This window comes from Bos mutus, chromosome 10 (genome assembly GCF_027580195.1).
Source record: "Bos mutus isolate GX-2022 chromosome 10, NWIPB_WYAK_1.1, whole genome shotgun sequence".
In the NCBI taxonomy this organism is placed as follows: domain Eukaryota; kingdom Metazoa; phylum Chordata; class Mammalia; order Artiodactyla; family Bovidae; genus Bos; species Bos mutus.
In genome coordinates, this window is record NC_091626.1 from 23,427,400 (window position 1) to 23,446,112 (window position 18,713).

Sequence of the window (18,713 nt, forward strand, 5' to 3'; positions counted from 1 at the left end):
AATGTTTAACAAGATGAACTCAAGAACCTTAGAAAAAAAGGATTTCAAAAACGATTCACCAGAATCTAGTGGCACAAATCTCTTCATCAAGCTGGCTTAGGTGAGATGGCCTTCCTGTTCAGAAACTGAGTGGATGGTGATTTTGCTGAGATAAAGAAGACTGGAGGTTCAAGAGACATTGTTGCAGAATGGTTAGAGAGCACGAGCCAGTTAATCCTGAGTCCCAGTCTTGCCATGACCACTTATCAGTATAGGGAAAATATTTAAAATCTCTGAGAATGAGTTTTTTTAAAATCTATAAAATTAACATAATACAACCTCAAAAGATTACTTTGAGGATTCGATGAAAAGATACAAGTTAAATATATTAAGCATAGTGCCTGGTACACAGCAGTCTCCCCAGTAAACCACTAAAACTGGCAGCTTTAATTACTACCGTTACTACTAAAAAAGAGTTGAAGTCAATTCTGACATCTGAGATAAAATGCATTGTCAGCACTTAAAAATAAAATACTTGGAAGAGCTCTGGGGTCATACCAGAATTCAAATCCCAGCTCTACCATTTCCGAGCTGCATAATATTGGACGAGTTCCTTAACTCTCTATCCTTCTGTGTCTCCATCAATAAACACAATATCTAAAGCATGAAGGTACCTTGAAAATTAAATAAGACAATGTGTATGTGCTTGGTACACATTAAATTGCCTCAACAAATGCTAATTTTTATTACTATGCTAATTATTGAGATTCAGATCTGTGAGGCATCCAGGAAGAAATTATTAAATTGAAGCCTGAGACTGCAAAGAGACCATATCGAGTAAAATGGGAGAAACTCAAAATTTTAAAATTGGTACACAACTGGATTAACAAGGGAGAGCTAGCAAGAGTCAAAATGAAGAGAGAAAATCAGGTCACACACTGAATAAATGATGTTCAGTTTTATCAAATGCTACAAAGATGAGAGGCACAAGGATAAAGAGGTTACTGAATTTAATAAGGCATAGTGAATTCTACTTTCCTTAGCTATTCAGCTAGATGTTTTTCTTGTTCTTTTATTCAAACTGCTTTCTTGGAGCAAGAATAGTTTATCCTTTCAAGAACAAGCTGAGAACAGAGCTATTCTTTCCTAAAACATATCCCAGTGGTAATGTCAATCTAGAGGAAATCCCCAGAACACATGTGGCTTCACCTTGGCTTTCACTTTCTAAATGGCATTTATTTGTACCTGCTGTCATTTTAGCAAGGCAAGAATAAACAAGGAAGAGAAAGAGAAGACAGCAAGAAAGTATCAAGAAAGTGGGAAGAATAGTTACACATCCTATGGTAGTAGTTTAAGTTCAATGATTAAGCTCTGGCAAGACAGTTAGAACAGGTTGGTCAAGGGGTTTGGAAAGTCACCCTTAAACTTTTAGATTAAGAAATCAGGGTATCTTTATTCTGCTCCTTTGATATTAACATGCTGCTTGCCCCAGAACAAGGCCCTTCTCCATTCTGTTTCTCAGGCTGTGAGGTTCTAACAAAAAAGTTAACTCAAAGTCAGGGATTAATCTTAGCTTTTCTTTTTCCCCTCACCTTACCCCAGTTAGTGCCTAAAATAGGATCTGTGTGGTTTGTGTAACTCAATAAATGTTAATGACCAAAATTAAAACTGTGTAATATTCAAGGATATCTGGAAAGACTCACTTCTGTCCAAATCTCATCAAATCATTGTTATTAGAGAAGGCCTTATATCCCCTTTCTGTTTAAGGCTACTAGAGGCAGAAATCAAACTGTTCATTCTCACGAAGAAGTGCCCTGAGGCATCTGAAAAAAAGAAATTTCATCTTCAGAGTGCTAGCAACAACCCCAATCTTCACCTACTAAGGACAGCCAGCAAGCGCTGAGCCAAGCAGCAGACGGCCTGTGGGAGTGCTGAGGTTGCACACACCTGTGTGGATGCGCAGGTGGTTCTTCAGGTTTCCAGCTGTAGTGAACTGCTTACCACAGTTGGACTCAGGGCACACAAAGGGCTTCTCCCCATTGTGGGTTCTCATGTGCACCTTCAGCCTCTGTAGTACATAGAAGCTTTTCCCACAACCTGCTGCAGGGCAGATAAAGGAGCGGTCGTTTCTGGAGGGAAAAAAATCAAGTAAGCAACAAAGCCTGAAAGTCAAAGCTCCTATTGACTCTCAAAACAGATAGTAAATCCCAAATCTGGATGTATGAGAATCACTTTAAGTTTGTTAAAACTACAGATGCCCTACTTCTTGAAAACATTGATTTACAGGTTCAGAGTAGAGTTTAAGCTTATGTGTTATTAAGTTCTCCAAGAAATTATGTTTTATGATGAGATCTTGAGAACTCTTGCTCTAAAACATTTAGGTGACAAATGTCTTATTAAATATTTGTCAAAAACAAGGTAAATGAGACAATGCAAATGTCTCTATTAAAGAACAAAAGACATCTTAACCACAAGTGAGCTGGAGCCCCTGTTTTCCTTTAATCTGTCAAGTGGGGGGATTTCTGTCAAGTTCCTTCAGAAACATCAACATTCCTGAGTTCCATATATGGAATTTCGAGTTTGCTCACCGATGAGTTTTGAGGTGGTACTTAAAGTGAGCAGGCCACACAAATGTCCGGTCACAGCCTTCAACTGTACACTTGAGCTTCTTCTCCATTTGAGGAAGGGGCCCAGAATCTTTGGGTTGCCCATCACCAGAACCAAGGTGGACATTTTCTCCTGTAACAGAGTCACATATTTGTAATCCAGGGAAGGATTCTGCTCAGATACTTTGGTTCAAACAATAAAACCACTGCTAGTGATCATTAATCACTTATCTACCTTCACCTTCCCCAGAAATCTTTGTATAATCAATTAACAATAGAAAGTGATTGTGCTCTGCATTCCCAGCCCCTTACTTACTCCACAGAACTACCAAATGCAATGAGACTAGGCCTCTTTGACAAACATAAGAATTATCCAAAACGGTTAAAAAAAAAAAAAAAAAAAGCTGCAATCAACCTATTTTGCATTACACATTGGTGAGGAAGCAGGTATGGCGACACCAGAAGTAGAGTCCTACAGAAGATCACCTGATGCTCTAGGTAATCAAAACCTGTATTTTAAGAAGGAGCAGTCAGTCTGGCTTAATCATGGACTTACGGTAGTAATTTCTTTTGTAGACAACCAGTCTAAGATTTCTATCTCCTGAAGTCACTCTGGCTGTTTCTGTCACTCTAGAGAATAAGAATCACCTTCTCATTACCTGTACCACTCCTCCTCAGTTAAGAAATATTTAAGAATGCAAAAACTCAGTGCATTTTAAAATTTCTAATCATATTTTTTAAAGTTAGAGATAGTACCTGATCAAGTTTTTTGTTCAGTAGAATAAAAAGAAGCGAGGAGAGGAACATACACTGCAGTGACTTCCTTAAATTTAAATGAAATTAGTTAACTATATCTTTAAATTCCAGATTAGCAGGTGGTGCATCCTTTCTCTCATTTTCTTCAATACATAGTTGGACATCAACAGAGAAAAACATTCACAACCACTTGTCGTTGTTCAGTTGCTAAGTCATGTCCAACTCTTTGTGACCCCATGAACTACAGCACGCCAGGCTTCCCTCTCCTTTACTATCTCCCTGAGTTTGTTCAAACTCATGTCCATTGAGTCGGTGATGCCATCCAACCATCTCATCCTCTGTCGCCCCCTCCTCTTGTCCTCAATCTTTCCCAGCATCAGGGTCTTTTCCAATGAGTTGGCTCTTTGCATTAGGTAGGCAAAGTACTGGAGCTTCAGCTTCAGCACCAGTCCTTCCAATAAATATTTAGGGTTGATTTCCTTTAGGATTGGAGAAGGAAATGGCAACCTACTCCAGTATTCTTGCCTGGAGAATCCCATGGATGGAGGAGCCTGGTGGGCTACAGTCCATGGAGTCGCAAAGAGTTGGACTCGACTGAGCGAGCTCACTTCCTTTAGGATTGACTGGTTTGATTTCTTTGCTATCCAAGGGACTCTCGAGAGTCTTCTCCAGCATCACAGTTCAAAAGCATCAGTTCTTCAGTGCTCAGTCTTCTATATCATCCAACTTTCACATTAATGCATGACTACTAGAAAAACCATAGTTTTGACTATATGGACCTCTGTCGGGAAAGTGATGTCTCTGCTGTTTAATACACTGTCTAGATTTGTTATAACTTTCCTTTCAAGGAGCAAGCATCTTTTACTTTTGTGGCTGCAGTCACTGTCTGCATTGATTTTGGACATCATTAGAGAAATACATTCACAGCCACTTAATTCTGTTATAAAAATATGGAGTTTATCTTTCCATTACAAATACCTTAGGAATAAGATTCATATTTCCCCTGTCAAAACCCTGTCAAGAGTAGGATAATACGTTATACCTACCATACTTCCAGGAAACTGACAGTTGATCAAAGGCAGTATCTTTCCCATCTATTAATATTATTTTCTTCCCATCTTACATTTTCCTTGCTGTACTTCACCAAATGCTAACTGTAGAACTAATTGCTCCCAGGTTGGAGCAGAACCTAAGATGACTTTTGCTAGTTAATATTAACTTGTTTTTTTTTAAATACTGCCCCACAGTTTTTTTGTTTGCTTAATCAAAACATGGATAAATTTCAGACAGCACACAAGTGCATATACCATAAAGAAAATTTTCCAGTAACTCCAGAACTCCAGCTAATTAATTTCTAACAAAAGGTCTATAAAAACCCATGCTAATGCAGAGATTTAAACCAGTGACAGGGCTTCGTGCATTCAATTTTGCACAGATATAATCATAAAATAGGGGGGAAAATCCTTCAGAAAAGAGTGAGTTGCCTTGTATTTAAGTCATTAAAAAGTTTCCCAAAGAAGTATTCTCTAAACTACTTTGTTTTTGAAAACAAAGCACTGTTTGCAGAACTGTCTTATGACCTGGTTTTGCACACTATCCCAAACAAAAGAGCAAGAGAGACAAAGAAATTCAATACACCTTACATTGTACATATTGAAGAACACTGTAAACACTTCAAAGACTCTACATTTATGTAGGTAAGGTCTTTGCATTTGGGATAAAATTTTCAGTGAAAGTAGTATTGTATAGAGCAGGAATCAGTAAACTTCTTCTGTAAAGGGCCAGACAGAAGATATTATGGGCTTTGAGGCCACACGGTCTCTGTCACAGCTACTCAACTTTGCCATAGTAGCAGCCATAGACAATCTGTAACTAATGGGCATGCCTGTGTTCCAATAAAACTTTATTTATAAAACTTTATAAAACGGGTGGTTATCTGGCCCTTTGCTGACTCCTGATATACAGCACCACATACAAAATTAAAATATTTCTGTATTTCAACCTAGATGAAATTGATCGTATGTTTGTGGTAATGACAGTACATATACCTCAACCATCTGTTGTATTACCTTAATTGTCACAGGTTAATGAGAAAATACAGAGGCAGATCTAATACAAACAATATTATGGCAAAAGTTTTGCAGTGTTTTAGGAGTGGCTTGTATAGAGCCATGGTCCTCAAGCTTTAACATGCATCATAACTATAATGAGGGCTTACTAAAAACGTTTCTGATTCAATAAGATGAGACCTGATAACGTGCATTTCTAAACCACTGATGATGCAGATGACCTAGCGACCACACTTTGAAAATTACTAAATAGAGAAAAAGTGGCCCAGAGTAAACAGTACAGGCATGCTGAACTCAAGAAAAACCACACTATACCCTATTTGGATATTCAGAGGTCTTCTGATGAATTGGCTCCACCCTCCTTGCCCTGCCTGCCCCCTAAAAGCAGCACTATGGTAGCTTGTAACTGCTGAACTGCCATGAGCAACAATTTAGTTTCAGTGAAACACTGCCATCTGCCACACTGATTTAATATTAATTTCATTTTTATCTGTTTTATAGTTTTATGTCTATTGATAAAGCCATTTGATTTCATAATGGTGCAAAATCTCTAAGTATAAAGAACAGTACAAAATCAACTGAAGTTAACACCAAGATCTGTGAAAAAATTTTTTCCGTTAAAAAGGCTTCGGTAATATTATTTAAAGCTGACAATTGTTCATTGACTCTGCATATGAACCTGTCATGGCTGAGTTATTTTATAGAAAATAAGATAAGCAATTTACACATTTCTAGCCTTCTGCTCTCACCAATAAAGTAATCTGGATTATATGCAACTCAAAAGATAGCCAGTGTCTTACCAAAATCTCTGAATAGAATACTGGAAAGGAAAATAACAGAGGGGTCTCACCATTGCTGCTGGTTTTTGCATTCTTTGCCAGCTGTGCCCGAGTAGCAGCAATCAAACTGTCATGGGCCAACTCCTGAACCCGGAGGAACCAGGGAATGCTACTGTCTGTGCTCTCACTGGAGAGGAAATCATTCCCTGAATCCTCTGCCTCATCTTGTACAAATACCAAGTGTTCGGCTGAAGAGCCCAGACCTGGAAGAAACAAGAGGATATATGCAAGTTAACCATGAAGTAATCCCTTTGATTGACCCTGGCTCAGAAACTCTCCATGTCCTGAATCAGCTATTTCAGACTTTCACATCTCACCCCTCAAGCTTCTGTTCTCATCCAAGATTAGGTTATCAACTCTCTACTCCCAGCTGAGAGACTAGTCTTTATCTTACCTCCTCCTGTTTCAGAAGCAAAGTATGTTTCCTAGCAACCCGGCTAACCCTTACCTCTAGGATCCAATCCTATCTTTTAGTTATTTCCTCTCCACCTTCAAACCCATTCCTCCTTAGTGGCCACCTTACAGCTTCCCTTTCAGCCTTTCAATCTGTCTAAGCTCAAGCCTCTCCCACATTTTTCTTTTTTATAGAAAATCTCAAGTATGATTCTAAATATCACCTTCTCACCTATTCCTTCAAAGTCATGTTTCTTGAAGTTTCTTAACTTCTAACTCGTGTATCTACTTTCTCACCTGCTGTCCACTCCCCACCTCTTTTAACTCTAGGCTCCATCTCTCCTACCTCAGTAACAACTGCTCTTGCTAAGTTCACCAGACATACACTTCCCAGTCCTCATCTCACTGGCCCAATTTGTAGTATTTGGTATGATTTACAGAAGAAAAGATACTAAATGTGGCTTCCCCCACATCATTCTCATTCAGTTTTTTTGATCCCTCTCTACTGGCTCTTTTCCATTCTTCTATCACCCCCTTAAATTTTTTTTCAGGGGCCTAGATGTGCCCTCGATTCTGTTTATGCTCCTAGACTACTCCTGAATCAAAGAATTCATGCTCATTGTTTCATATACCTCCCAAATGCTGGTAAGCACTAGAAACTACTTATTTCACACCACACCTCTCTAGAACTCTGGATTCCTGTTTCTAACTCTCCTCCTAAGTGTTCCTCTGAAATCTCAACATCAACAGGCACAAATCGTTCTCCCCCCATCCTGTTTTTCTTGTGTGCACCATCTAGCTAAACATACCACTTAACTCCCCCGAACAAGAAAATGTTAAGTCATCTTAGAGTCTGCCTTTTTCCTCTATATGTTCAATTGATCACCAAACTATACCAATTCTCCAAAATAGTAATAATAGCTTCTTTCCATTTTAAGTATGACTAAGTTAATTATTCCTCCCCACCCTCCTGCCCTGCCTCCAAGTTTTTTCTTAAGCATGAGTAGAGGTCAGAAAAATATAAAGAATACCTGCTCTTGTTAGGTTAAGAAGAATAAAAGAAGTGCTATCACTTGGCTGTAGATCTTGCAACAAGCTAGGGGACTCTGGAGTAGACAAAAACTCTGGAGACTTCTGTACAGTCTGAGCCCTCGTCTCTTCTCCGTCTGGACCCACATTCACCTGAAGGCTTCTCAACACAGCCGAGGAAGGAACCTCCTTGGAGGAGTTCGTATGATTTGGAGTATCATCTAGTAAAGGGAAAATACCACAGCTTTATGTAGTAGCTATCTCCAAGGAGTTCACCATTTTGATACACAGTACCTAACACCCTTGTAACATCACTTAGAAACTAACACCCTTATAGGAGCAGATAGCATTTTCATTTTATGAATATAAAATCTGCCTCAGAAAAGAACAGAGTGTGAAAGACAGCTAAAGCTCTAAAGGACATCAGTCAAAATGTGAGGGGCAGACTCCTCTGACGGTTGGCAGTAACTAATAAAAACCATCCACATTTGGACATTACAGACCTTTGTCCTTTTGAGGCAAAGTAAATATTAACTCAAGAATAGGATTTAAATTTTAAACTGTTTTTCTTGGGAAAAGATGCCACTCTTTAATTTTTATAACATGCATTTGAGACGTCTGGTGAGTTACTAAGGGAAAAATCACAGCCTGCAACACAATTGAAACTGTACAGAATCATCAACATGTTTCATGAGGGTTCTGGATTTATACCAGATGTAAAGAAATAATTCAGAAGACTTGCTTCTAGAGCTTTATTCTAGGGGAGGGAATGAATTTCCAAAGATTCTAATTGCAACATAATGCGGAATTACACTATTGTGCTAAAGCATCCAATGTTTTCAGGGGTTTCATTCATCTTCATAGAATGCAGGTTACATTCTTCTCTTTTTTGAAGGAGATAACCGATAAGATTATAGGAATAAAGTAGAAGCCTAGGCACAACACTGCCATTCTAAAGCCTAATGAAGTTGCACAGCAAAGTAAATGAACTTAATGCCACTGAATTGGTTAAATGGTAAGTTTTATTCTATATATGTTTTACCACACACACACACAAAAAGCCTGTTCTTAAATACAGTTCATAGCAGCACTGTTTGTCATAATATGATGCTGGAAAATAGCTACACATTCATCAACAGTGGCATGGATCAATAAGTTGTGATATACTCATAGAACAGTATACAGCAATGAAACCAAACAAACCACAGCATACACAAGGATGAATCTCACAAATATAGAGTAAAAGAAGAAAGGTACAACAAGATACATTCATATGATTCCACTCATTTAAAGTCCACAAGACTATTAGCAAGGAAAGCATTATTTTGGGATGCAATGAATTCTTTATTTTCTGGAATGAGACTTGGGGGATTAAACTTAGAAAGCGAAGTGAAGTGAAAGTCGCTCAGTCATGTCTGACTCTTTGCGACCCGACGGAGTATACAGTCCATGGGATTTTCTAGGCCAGAATACTGGAGTGGGTAGCCTTTCCCTTCTCCAGGACTTAGAAAACAAAGAATTAATTGTTAAAAAATTGAGGACAGTGGTGACATATGGAAGAACAGAGGTTTTCTTTATCAAGGAGAAACCCATGGAAGGCCTGAAACCTGGCAATGTTCTCCTTCTTGACTGGGTGGTAGGTATCTCCTTCCTTAATAACTCTTCAAAATGTATATCCATATAGTTTTGTGCTTTTCTGTGTCTATCACATATCCCAACTAAAAATATGTAGGTTATATATCCACACATATTTAGGAGGGAGGGGAATGAGGTTAGCGAGGTACGTACAGATACGTTTGTGTTTCTAATAATATGTTTCATGAGCTGGGAGGTGAGTGCTTGGGTTTTCCTTTACTATTATCTATATCTGGCTGTCTAAAATATTTTAAATCAAAGTTAAAACTAAAAGAAGGTAATGTATAAAAGAATATGGATGCTCTTGTTTCTGTTTTCACTTCATTATTGTTAAAAAATATTTATCCAATAAATTAAAATTAGGAGAGAAAATTTAGGGGGAAAATCCTAATGAAGATCAACACTTATTATCACACGGAAATTTTTACATATTGAAAATCCACAAGGATTTGGAAAGACTACCAACACACCAGTAGAAAAATGGGAGTTGAGAGATGGAAGATGTGGGAAAGATAGGAGCTAGATAGAAACACTTTAAATCAACACTGGTTGAATATATCTGCCCTTAAGTCATTTCAAAAATCAGAGAGGAAAACTAAAAAAATCAAAGAGAAAAGAACACCACTAGAGGATAGTTACCAAAAGATGTTGTAACAAATAAGCTGTCACAACAGATGACACTCCCCTGATTTAACATTAATATTCCAAATTTTAAATATTTCAATTTCCAGAAAATAAAGAATTCATTGCATCCAAAAATAATGCTTTCCTTGCTGGTAGTCAAGTGGTGGGATCTCCTCCTCCTCATACAAAGCTAATCTCACTACCCATGCTCAGCATTCTACTACTTCCTCCTACCTCTCCTGGAGCCTCCTTACCAATCACCCGCTCTTTCTGTTCACGGCTTCTCTAATGGCCTCTTTCCCGTTAACACAAAACCACCCTCTAATATTTCAAATCTTAAAAAAATTTAACTCTTTAATCTACTCTATGTCCTTCTCTTTTTCCTTCCCATAGCAAGACAACCTTTAGAAAGTATACTTCCTCAACTAGACTTATCCTTGCAGTGCTATCTCAACCTGCTACAGCCTGGCTTTCCATTCCCTCTCCAAGGAACATGTCCTGCCTAGGGCAATAATGACTTCACTGATCCTATGGCACTGGTGGTGGTTTAGTCCAACTCTTTCGACTCCATGGACTGTAGCCTGCCAGGCTCCTCTGTCCATGTAATTCTCCAGGCAAGAATATTGGAGTGGGTTGCCATTTCCTTCTCCAGGGGATCTTCCAGACCCAGGAATTGAACCCAGGTCTTCTGCACTACAAGTAGATTCTTTAGCAACTGAGCTATGAGGGGAGCCCATCTCATTGGGATGGTCCCTGTATCACTAGCCTCTTAGAAGCATTTGTCAACTTGACCATTCCCTTGGGTTCCATGCCTGCACTTCATGTCAGTATTCCTCCTATTGCTCTAGCCTCTTTTTATTCCCTCCTTCACAGGCTCTCCTGCCTCACCCTGTACCTTGAATAGGTACCTTAAGTTCCATGCAGTTCTGCCTTGGTCTCCTTTTCTTCTCACTCTCACTCTATGGGTGTTCATATCTGTTCTTATGACTTAAACTATCGGTACAGGGGGTTGACAGTCCAGTGGTTAGGACACCATGCTCTCAATGCTGAGGACCCAGGTTCAATTCCTGGTTGGGGAACTAAGATACCACAGGCTGAACAGCACAGCCAAAAAATTAAACAAATAAACTACCAATGCACTATGACTCCCGTGGTTGCCTTTCGCCATGACTCCTCTAATTTTTACAGTTTCTACCAGTCAGTTATAAAGGCAGTTATCCCATTCCACCACCACAGAGCAGGCTAAGTTCTTTTAAGTCTTGTTTAGCTTATCTTTGATGACACTAATTTTTACCTGGTAACATTAGCCGACTGCATTCTGAGGCTTCAGTCACTGGTAGTAGGGACAAGCAAGTTATGTCTTTAGCTTCTGATTCTACTAACCCCTGTCCCAGGGGGATGGACGTATTCTGAACAAACTGTACCAGGAGCTGAAGAGGAAGAGGGGGATGTGGAGACAACAAATAATACAAGTTCTCAGAAATATATCTAAACTTCTGAATTTACCAAAAGGAGACTACGTATTGAATTAAGTCTTGATTGCTCACTACTATCTGCCTTATTCATAGAAAAACCAGATTAACTACAAAATATTTTTATCAAATGTTCTATTCTAGACAAAAATTGAATGATATGGAAAGTAATAACCTTTCACAAAACAGAGAAATGATAAAAATAATTATAATTATAAATGGTGGCTATTACAAATTCAACTGCAACAATATGTATGATTATAATATACCTTATAAAGCACTTTTCTGTGTATTGGCTCTTTTAATCCTCACTGAACTCAGTAAAATTGCATGTATTTTAAAGGTAAGAAATCAAGATGAAGACGCTAAGTCATTAGTCCAAGGTCACATCACTAGTTAGGAGCAGTGTCAGTCTTCATACTTAGGTAACATGATTCCAAATTTAGCTATCTTTCTACTAAACAACACAAATATTCTAAAATTAGAATGAGAAAAATGAATAAAAATTATGTTTAAATCCCTTAATCACATTTAAAAAGAAAACTTATTAATATATGCAATTATATAATCAATATAATTATATTAATATATACAAAATTAACATGGTTTGTGGTAGTAAAGATTTACATATGTGTACATATATATGCCATACAAAAATAAATTTTGTCATTATCTAAATGTATAATAATTTATACTTATTTAAAAAAAATGTGACAGTGAAAGCTTCCCAGCCGTGTCCAACTCTTTGCGACCCCATGGACTATACATATACAGTCCATGGAATTCTCCACGCCAGAATACTGAAGTGGGTAGCCTTTCCCTTCTCCGGGGGATCTTCCCAACCCAGGGATCAAACCCAGGTCTTCCACATTGCAGGCGGATTCTTTACCAGCTGAACCACAAGGGAAGCCCCAAAACTAACAAATATAAAAAGTCATAAAAGGTAAGAATTGAAGTTTTAAATTTTTGAGAAAGTAATTAGTAATAGAAAAATAACAAACTAGTATTTACATTACTTTGCCAACAAAGGTGCATCTAGTCAAGGCTATGGTTTTTCCTGTGATCATGTATGGATGTGAGAGTTGGACTGTGAAGCAGGCTGAGCGCCAAAGAATTGATGCTTTTGAACTGTGGTGTTGGAGAAGAGTCTTGAGAGTCCCTTGGACTGCAAGGAGATCCAAACAGTCCATTCTGAAGGAGATCAGCCCTGGGTTTTCTTTGGAAGAAACAATGCTAAAGCTGAAACTCCAGTACTTTGGCCACCTCATGCGAAGAGTTGACTCATTGGAAAAGACTCTGATGCTGGGAGGGATTGGGGGCAGGAGGAGAAGGGGACAACAGAGGATGAGATGGCTGGATGGCATCACTGACTCGATGGACGTGAGTCTCAGTGAATTCCGGGAGTTGGTGATGGACAGGGAGGCCTGGAGTGCTGCGATTCATGGGGTTGCAAAGAGTCAGACACGACTGAGCGACTGATCTGATCTGATCTGATCTACAACCAAAACCATATGACCTACAAAACTTAAAATATTTACTACCTGGCCCATTACAGAAAAAGTTTGCTGACTCTTGAACTAAGAATAAACTCTCTAACACAGCCCACCAAAAGAAAAAGAAACCAGTTGTCTGGGCTCACCTCTGGTTTGGATTCTAACTCATCTGATAACATTGATTCAGCTTCCAAATTCTGTAGCTGTTCAGGGGACAGGTTGAAATTTTAATTCAGAGTCAATGACACCTTCCTGTTGTGCTCATATTCCTCTAGGAAGTGCTATGCTTTTCCTGTAAGATGCTGTGCTGGCTGGGTAATCAATGTCGCCTAAAAAAGGAAAAACGAGAGAGAGAGAAACTTCAGAGCAGCAGGAAAATGTAGTTAAAAAAACAAAGCCACTTCTTTATATATTCCCAAATCACAACAGCAAATAAAGAATTCAGCCCCAAACACTTGTTTTAAAATAGAACAAGCCAAACATGTATCAAAACCCATAAAAAGTCATACTTTGATGTAGAATTTCTACTAAGAATCTATTCTAAGAACACAGAGAACAGACTTTTGGTTGCCAAGGGGGAAGTAGGTAGGGGAGAAATGGATTGGGATTAGCAGATACAAATGATTATATATAGAATGGATAAAGAACAAGGTCCTACTGTATAGCACAAAACTATATTCAATATCCTGTAATAAACCACAATGGAAAAGAATATGAACACATGTGTATATATACATATATATACACATATGAGTCATTACGCTGTACAGCAGAAACACAACACTGTAAATCAACTATACTTCAATAAAATAAATTTTAAAATAAAAAATAAGCAAAGGTTTTAAATATGGAAAAAGCTATATGCCCAAGGAATTTCACCTTATCATCTGTGATAATAAATAACACTATAAGCAACATATAAATACACATATATATTCATTTAAGTAATGGCTGACTACAGTATGACACTGTCACTTAAAAATATTTATGAAAACAAAGCAACAACAAAAAATGTTAATGACATTAAATTACAAAAATGAAATACAAAATGATACATTCGCTGTCATTAAAACCAGTTAAGACATGCACAGGAAAAAGTACACAGGAAAAAGTAAAACAAAATTCACACAGCCGTGACAGTTGCTGTACTGGGTGGGTGTGGTAGCCTGGTGTAACATTTTTCTTAATTTCTCAATTTTGTATAAAAGATAGTTATACAGTCAAAATTTGAACAGCGTTTCCCAAAAAAACAGAACTCTTGGGACCCTCATGAAGCTGTTTCCCCAACTTAAATTCTTACTTTCTTCATGACTATCTTCAGTGTTGTGTTTGGATTTCTTTTTCGTTTTTTGTGTGTATTTAGCTATTACAGATTTTTGGTGTGTGATTACCATGAGGTTGGTTTTTGTTTTGTTTTCGTTTCATTTTGCTTTTTGGCTGTGCTGGGTCTTTGCTGCAGTGTGCAACCTCTTCGCTGCAGCACACAGCCTTCTCTAGTTGTAGCACGTGGCTTAGCTGTGTCATGGCTTGTGGGATCTTAGTTCTTGGACCAGTGATCAAACCTGCATCCTCTGCTTTGGAAGGCAGATTCTCAACCACCTGACCACCAAGAAAGTCCCTACCATGAGGTTCTGGTATAGTAGTCTCTCTATCTCTCTCTCTAAAACACACACACACACACACACACACACACACACACACACGATTGCTTTAAGTTGTTGATATCTTAATTCCAAATGCATTTTAGATATCCTGCATTTTTACTCTCCTCCTCTCACGATTACTGGTTTTGATATCGTATTTTACATCTAATTGTTTTGTGTGTCCCTTAACTGCTTAGTGTGGATACAGATGATTTCATTACTTTTTTAACTTCCCTACCTAGTTTATGTGTGGATGATTTCCTACCATTACTGGATGTTTGCCTTTACCAGTGAGCTTGCGTATTTCATAATTTTCTTTTTTCTAGTTGTGGCCCTTTCTTTTCCACCTAGAGAAGGTTCTTTAGCGTTTGGTGTAAACTGGTTTGGTGGTGATGAATCACTTTAGCTTTTGCTTGCCTATAAAGTTTGGTTTCTCCATCAAATCTGAACAAGAACCTTGCTGGGTAGAGGATTCTTGTTTGCAGTTTCTTCTTTTATTCACTCCCTTCTGGCCAGCAGAGTTTCTACTGAAAAATCAGCTGATAACATTGTGGGAGTTCCTACGTATGTTATTTGTTGCTTAGCCCTTGTTGCTTTTAATATTTTATCTTTAGTTTTTGTCATTTTGATTACTATGTGTCTTGGCATCTTCCTCCTTAGGTTAATCCTGTATGAGACTCTTCGCACTTCGTGGACGTGGGTGACTGCTTCCTTTCCCGTTAGGAAGTTTTCAGCTATTATCTCTTCAGATATTTTCTCAGGCCCTTTCTCTCTTTTCCTTCTGGGACCCCTATAATTGGAATGTTAGTGTGTCAGATGTTGTCCCAAAGGTCTCTTAAAACTAGCCTCATTTTTTTTTTCATTCTTTTTTTCTGTTCTGCAGCAGTGAATTCCACCACTCTTTCTTCCAGCTCCCTGATCCATCCCGCCTCATCTATTCTGCTACAGATTTCCTTCTAGTGTATTTTTCATTTCAGTTATTATCTTCTACAACTCTGTCTGGCTGGTCTTTATATTTTCTAACTCTGTTAAAAACTTCTTGTAACTTCTCACTCTGTGCATCCATTCTTTCCCTGAGGTCTTGCATTATCTTTACAGTCATCATTCTAAATTCTTTCTTAGGTAGATTGCTTCCTTTCTCCACTTCACTTAGTTGATGCTTGGGGGTTTCATCTTGTTCCTCTGTCTGGAACATAATTTTTGCCATTTCATTTTGTCTAAATTTCTGTTTGAATTTTTGTGTATGTGGTAGGTTAGTTATGTTTCTCAGCCTTGGAGAAGTGGTCCTCTGCAAGGGATGTCCTCTGTGTCCCAGCAGTACACTCTCCTCTTGTCACCCAAGGGCCAGCACCCACCTGGTCCCAGAGCAGGTTCTGATAACTATGTGCAGACTCAGTTCCACAGACTGCGGGGTTGTAGTTTTCTTGCTTCTGGTGTCTACCTGGTGGGCAGGGCTGAGTCAAGCGGCAAGGTGGCTGTGGGATCAGGAAGTCTTTAGGCAGCCTATCTGCTAATAGTGGGGCTGTGTTCCTGCCCTGTTGCTTGGCCTGAGGCATCGCAGGACTATAGGCTGTTGGGTGGAGCCAGGTCTTGGTGGTAATGACCCAAGCAAGATGTCAGCTGCCAGCGAGAGTTCACAGATGAATACACCCCAATATCTCTGCCAACACTGTTGACGTCCTCAGGGTCAGCCGCAGTCACTGCCCGCTTCCCAAAGAGACCCTCCAAGACCAACAGGTAGGTCTGGTCCAGGTTCCTAAGAAGTCACTGCTTCTGCCCTAGGTTCTGGTGCATGTGAGACCTTATATGCACCCTCCAAGAGTGAAGTCTCTGTTTCCCTCAGTCCTGTGGAGCTCCAGAAATGAAGAACCAAATGCTCCAGGTGCTCCCCCTTCAGATGCCAGATCCCCAGGATGGGTAGCCTAACTTGGAGCTCAGAACTCTTACTCCTGTGGGAGAACTTCTGCAATATAATTATTCTCCAGTTTGTGGGCTGCCGTCCTGGGGAGTATGGGATTTGATTATATCAAAAGTGTGCCTCTCCTATCATCTTGTGGCTTCTTCCTTGTCTTTGGATGTAAAGTATCTTTTTGGCAGGTTCCAGTCTTTTTCACTGATGATTGTTCAGCAGTGAGTAGTGATTTTGGTGTGTTCATGAGACAGGGTGAACTCAAGATCCTTCTATTGTGCCATCTTACCTCCCATCCTCTGAATTCTTACTTTCTTACAACTTTTCTTTCAGGATTTTGGCAAATAAGTCTGCCTTATTTTGCACAATTTTTGCTAAAATTGGGAGCACAACTATATACAAAGTAAGCATACAGTATAAAATATATCAAGGATGGGAGTTTTCAATACATACCAAGGTAGAATGGAAAGTCAGAACAAGAAAGACTTACTCTACAAAAAAAGGCATTTAGAAGTACGTGAATAAACGTTTATTGCCCTCTTGGTTCAATCCTCTCCCCATTGCTGGCTTCCAGAAATCCTCATTTTCATCATAAAAAAAAACTTATAAAATGTAAATGAAAAGGCTTGCTTTAAGTTTACCACATAAAATTAAGTGTCGTAAATCCGACTTTTCCCTTTACATGTTTTTCTCACTTGAACACTGTAACTGCTCAATGTAGTTTACCAATCTCTCTTTTCATAGAAGAAGGAACCAAGGTTCAGTACAATTATTTGTCCAAATTATTAAGCTGCAGAGCCAGCACTCCCACCCAGAGCAAGTTAGCAAAAATAGTAATTAAATCCCTCTAGGTCTGGTCTTGAATCTTCAGGATTTAAGAATTCCTTTTCCCCAATTTCAGCTCATTTCAAGAGCCAAGAAATTATCAAATGTTTGTTTAGGTTATCCTTAGGGTTCTTCCAACTTTAAGATTCCAGGATTCTAAAATCTCTAAGAAACTAGACAACTATTTACTGCCCTTTTTATTTGTTAGTTTTCTTAGAAACTAATGGTACTGGCTCCATTTCTGATATCCTTACTAATGAAAAATTTTTTTAAATTAAGCATATGAATATGTGTACCAAACAAGGGGAAAAAATCAGATATACTAGATTTTAGACAATTTTACAAATCTGTTATAATAATGTAGAGAAGGGAGCTGCCACCTCTCTTATAGTTTAAGAGCCACCTCTAGATCACCATTTCTCAAGGGTTCATGGTTATCTGTGACATTTCATTTTAGTGTTTTCATTTCAATGATAATTTTTAAAAAATTAACACCCATGCAATTTCTGGAACAAATCAGTATCCATATTATAACTGAGTTCTGTGTTTTTCCAGTAGTCATGTATGAATGTGAGAGCTAGACAATAAAAAAGGCTGAGTGCAGAAGAATTGATGCTTTTGAACTGTGGTGCTGGAGAAGACTTGAGAGTCCCTTGAACAGCAAGATCAAACCAGTCAATCCTAAAGGAAATCAACTCTGAATATTCACTGGAAAGACTGATACTGAAGCTGAAGCTCCAATACTTTGGCCACCTGATGTGAAAAGCCAACTCACTGGAAAAGATCCTGATACTGGAAAAGATTGAGGGCAGAAGGAGAAGGGGCGACAGGATGAGATGGTTGGATGGCATCACTGACTCAATGGACATGAGTCTGAGTAAACTCCAAGAGTTGGCGATGGACAGGGAAGCCTGGCGTGCTGTAGTCCATGGGGTTGCAAAAAGTTGGACACAATTGAGCGACTGAACAACAACTGAGTTCTACCATACAATTTGGTGCCCAGTTTGTGGTCTGTATGTTTGCTGTATAAATAAAAGAAAGACAAGTAGGTTGCAATACAACAGGCAGATGACCTCAAAAGAATCTGTGCTGGAGCACTCAGTACCTTATCAAGTGTACTGGTGGATCTCATCTTTAACACAGCAACCTGATATGTACATTGAGCTATTTCTAGTCCCAATTCAAATTACCCATTTAAGAGATTTCAAAAACAATTCAAATGTTTTTTATGTAACAGCTTCACTGAGATGTAATTCACATATCATACAATTCACTCCAAAAGTACAACTAATTTTTTTAGTATATTCAGTTATGTGACCATAACCATGATCAATTTTACAACAATTTCATCACCCCCCAAAAGAAACCCATTAGTAATCCCTCCCCATTTCCTCCCAAAACTTTCCCTGACCAAGCCTAGGCAACTACTAATCTATTTTTT

The 18,713-nt window shown here is 38.6% G+C and overlaps 1 protein-coding gene across 4 annotated transcripts in view; it reads right to left on the reverse strand.

The window, feature by feature from the left end:
- The window catches only part of ZNF410 (zinc finger protein 410), a 42,356-nt gene that overhangs the window by 13,058 nt on the left and 10,585 nt on the right, over window positions 1-18,713 (reverse strand). For all 4 annotated transcript variants that reach the window (XM_070377533.1, XM_005893809.2, XM_070377532.1 and 1 more), the window contains 6 exons: window positions 13,042-13,224; window positions 11,225-11,360; window positions 7,674-7,892; window positions 6,261-6,452; window positions 2,568-2,718; window positions 1,927-2,108 (listed from right to left, as the gene is read on the reverse strand). In XM_070377533.1, the coding sequence (XP_070233634.1) occupies window positions 1,927-2,108; window positions 2,568-2,718; window positions 6,261-6,452; window positions 7,674-7,892; window positions 11,225-11,360; window positions 13,042-13,074 (913 nt within the window). In that variant the 5' untranslated portion in view covers window positions 13,075-13,224. The remainder of the gene's footprint in view (window positions 1-1,926; window positions 2,109-2,567; window positions 2,719-6,260; window positions 6,453-7,673; window positions 7,893-11,224; window positions 11,361-13,041; window positions 13,225-18,713) is intronic.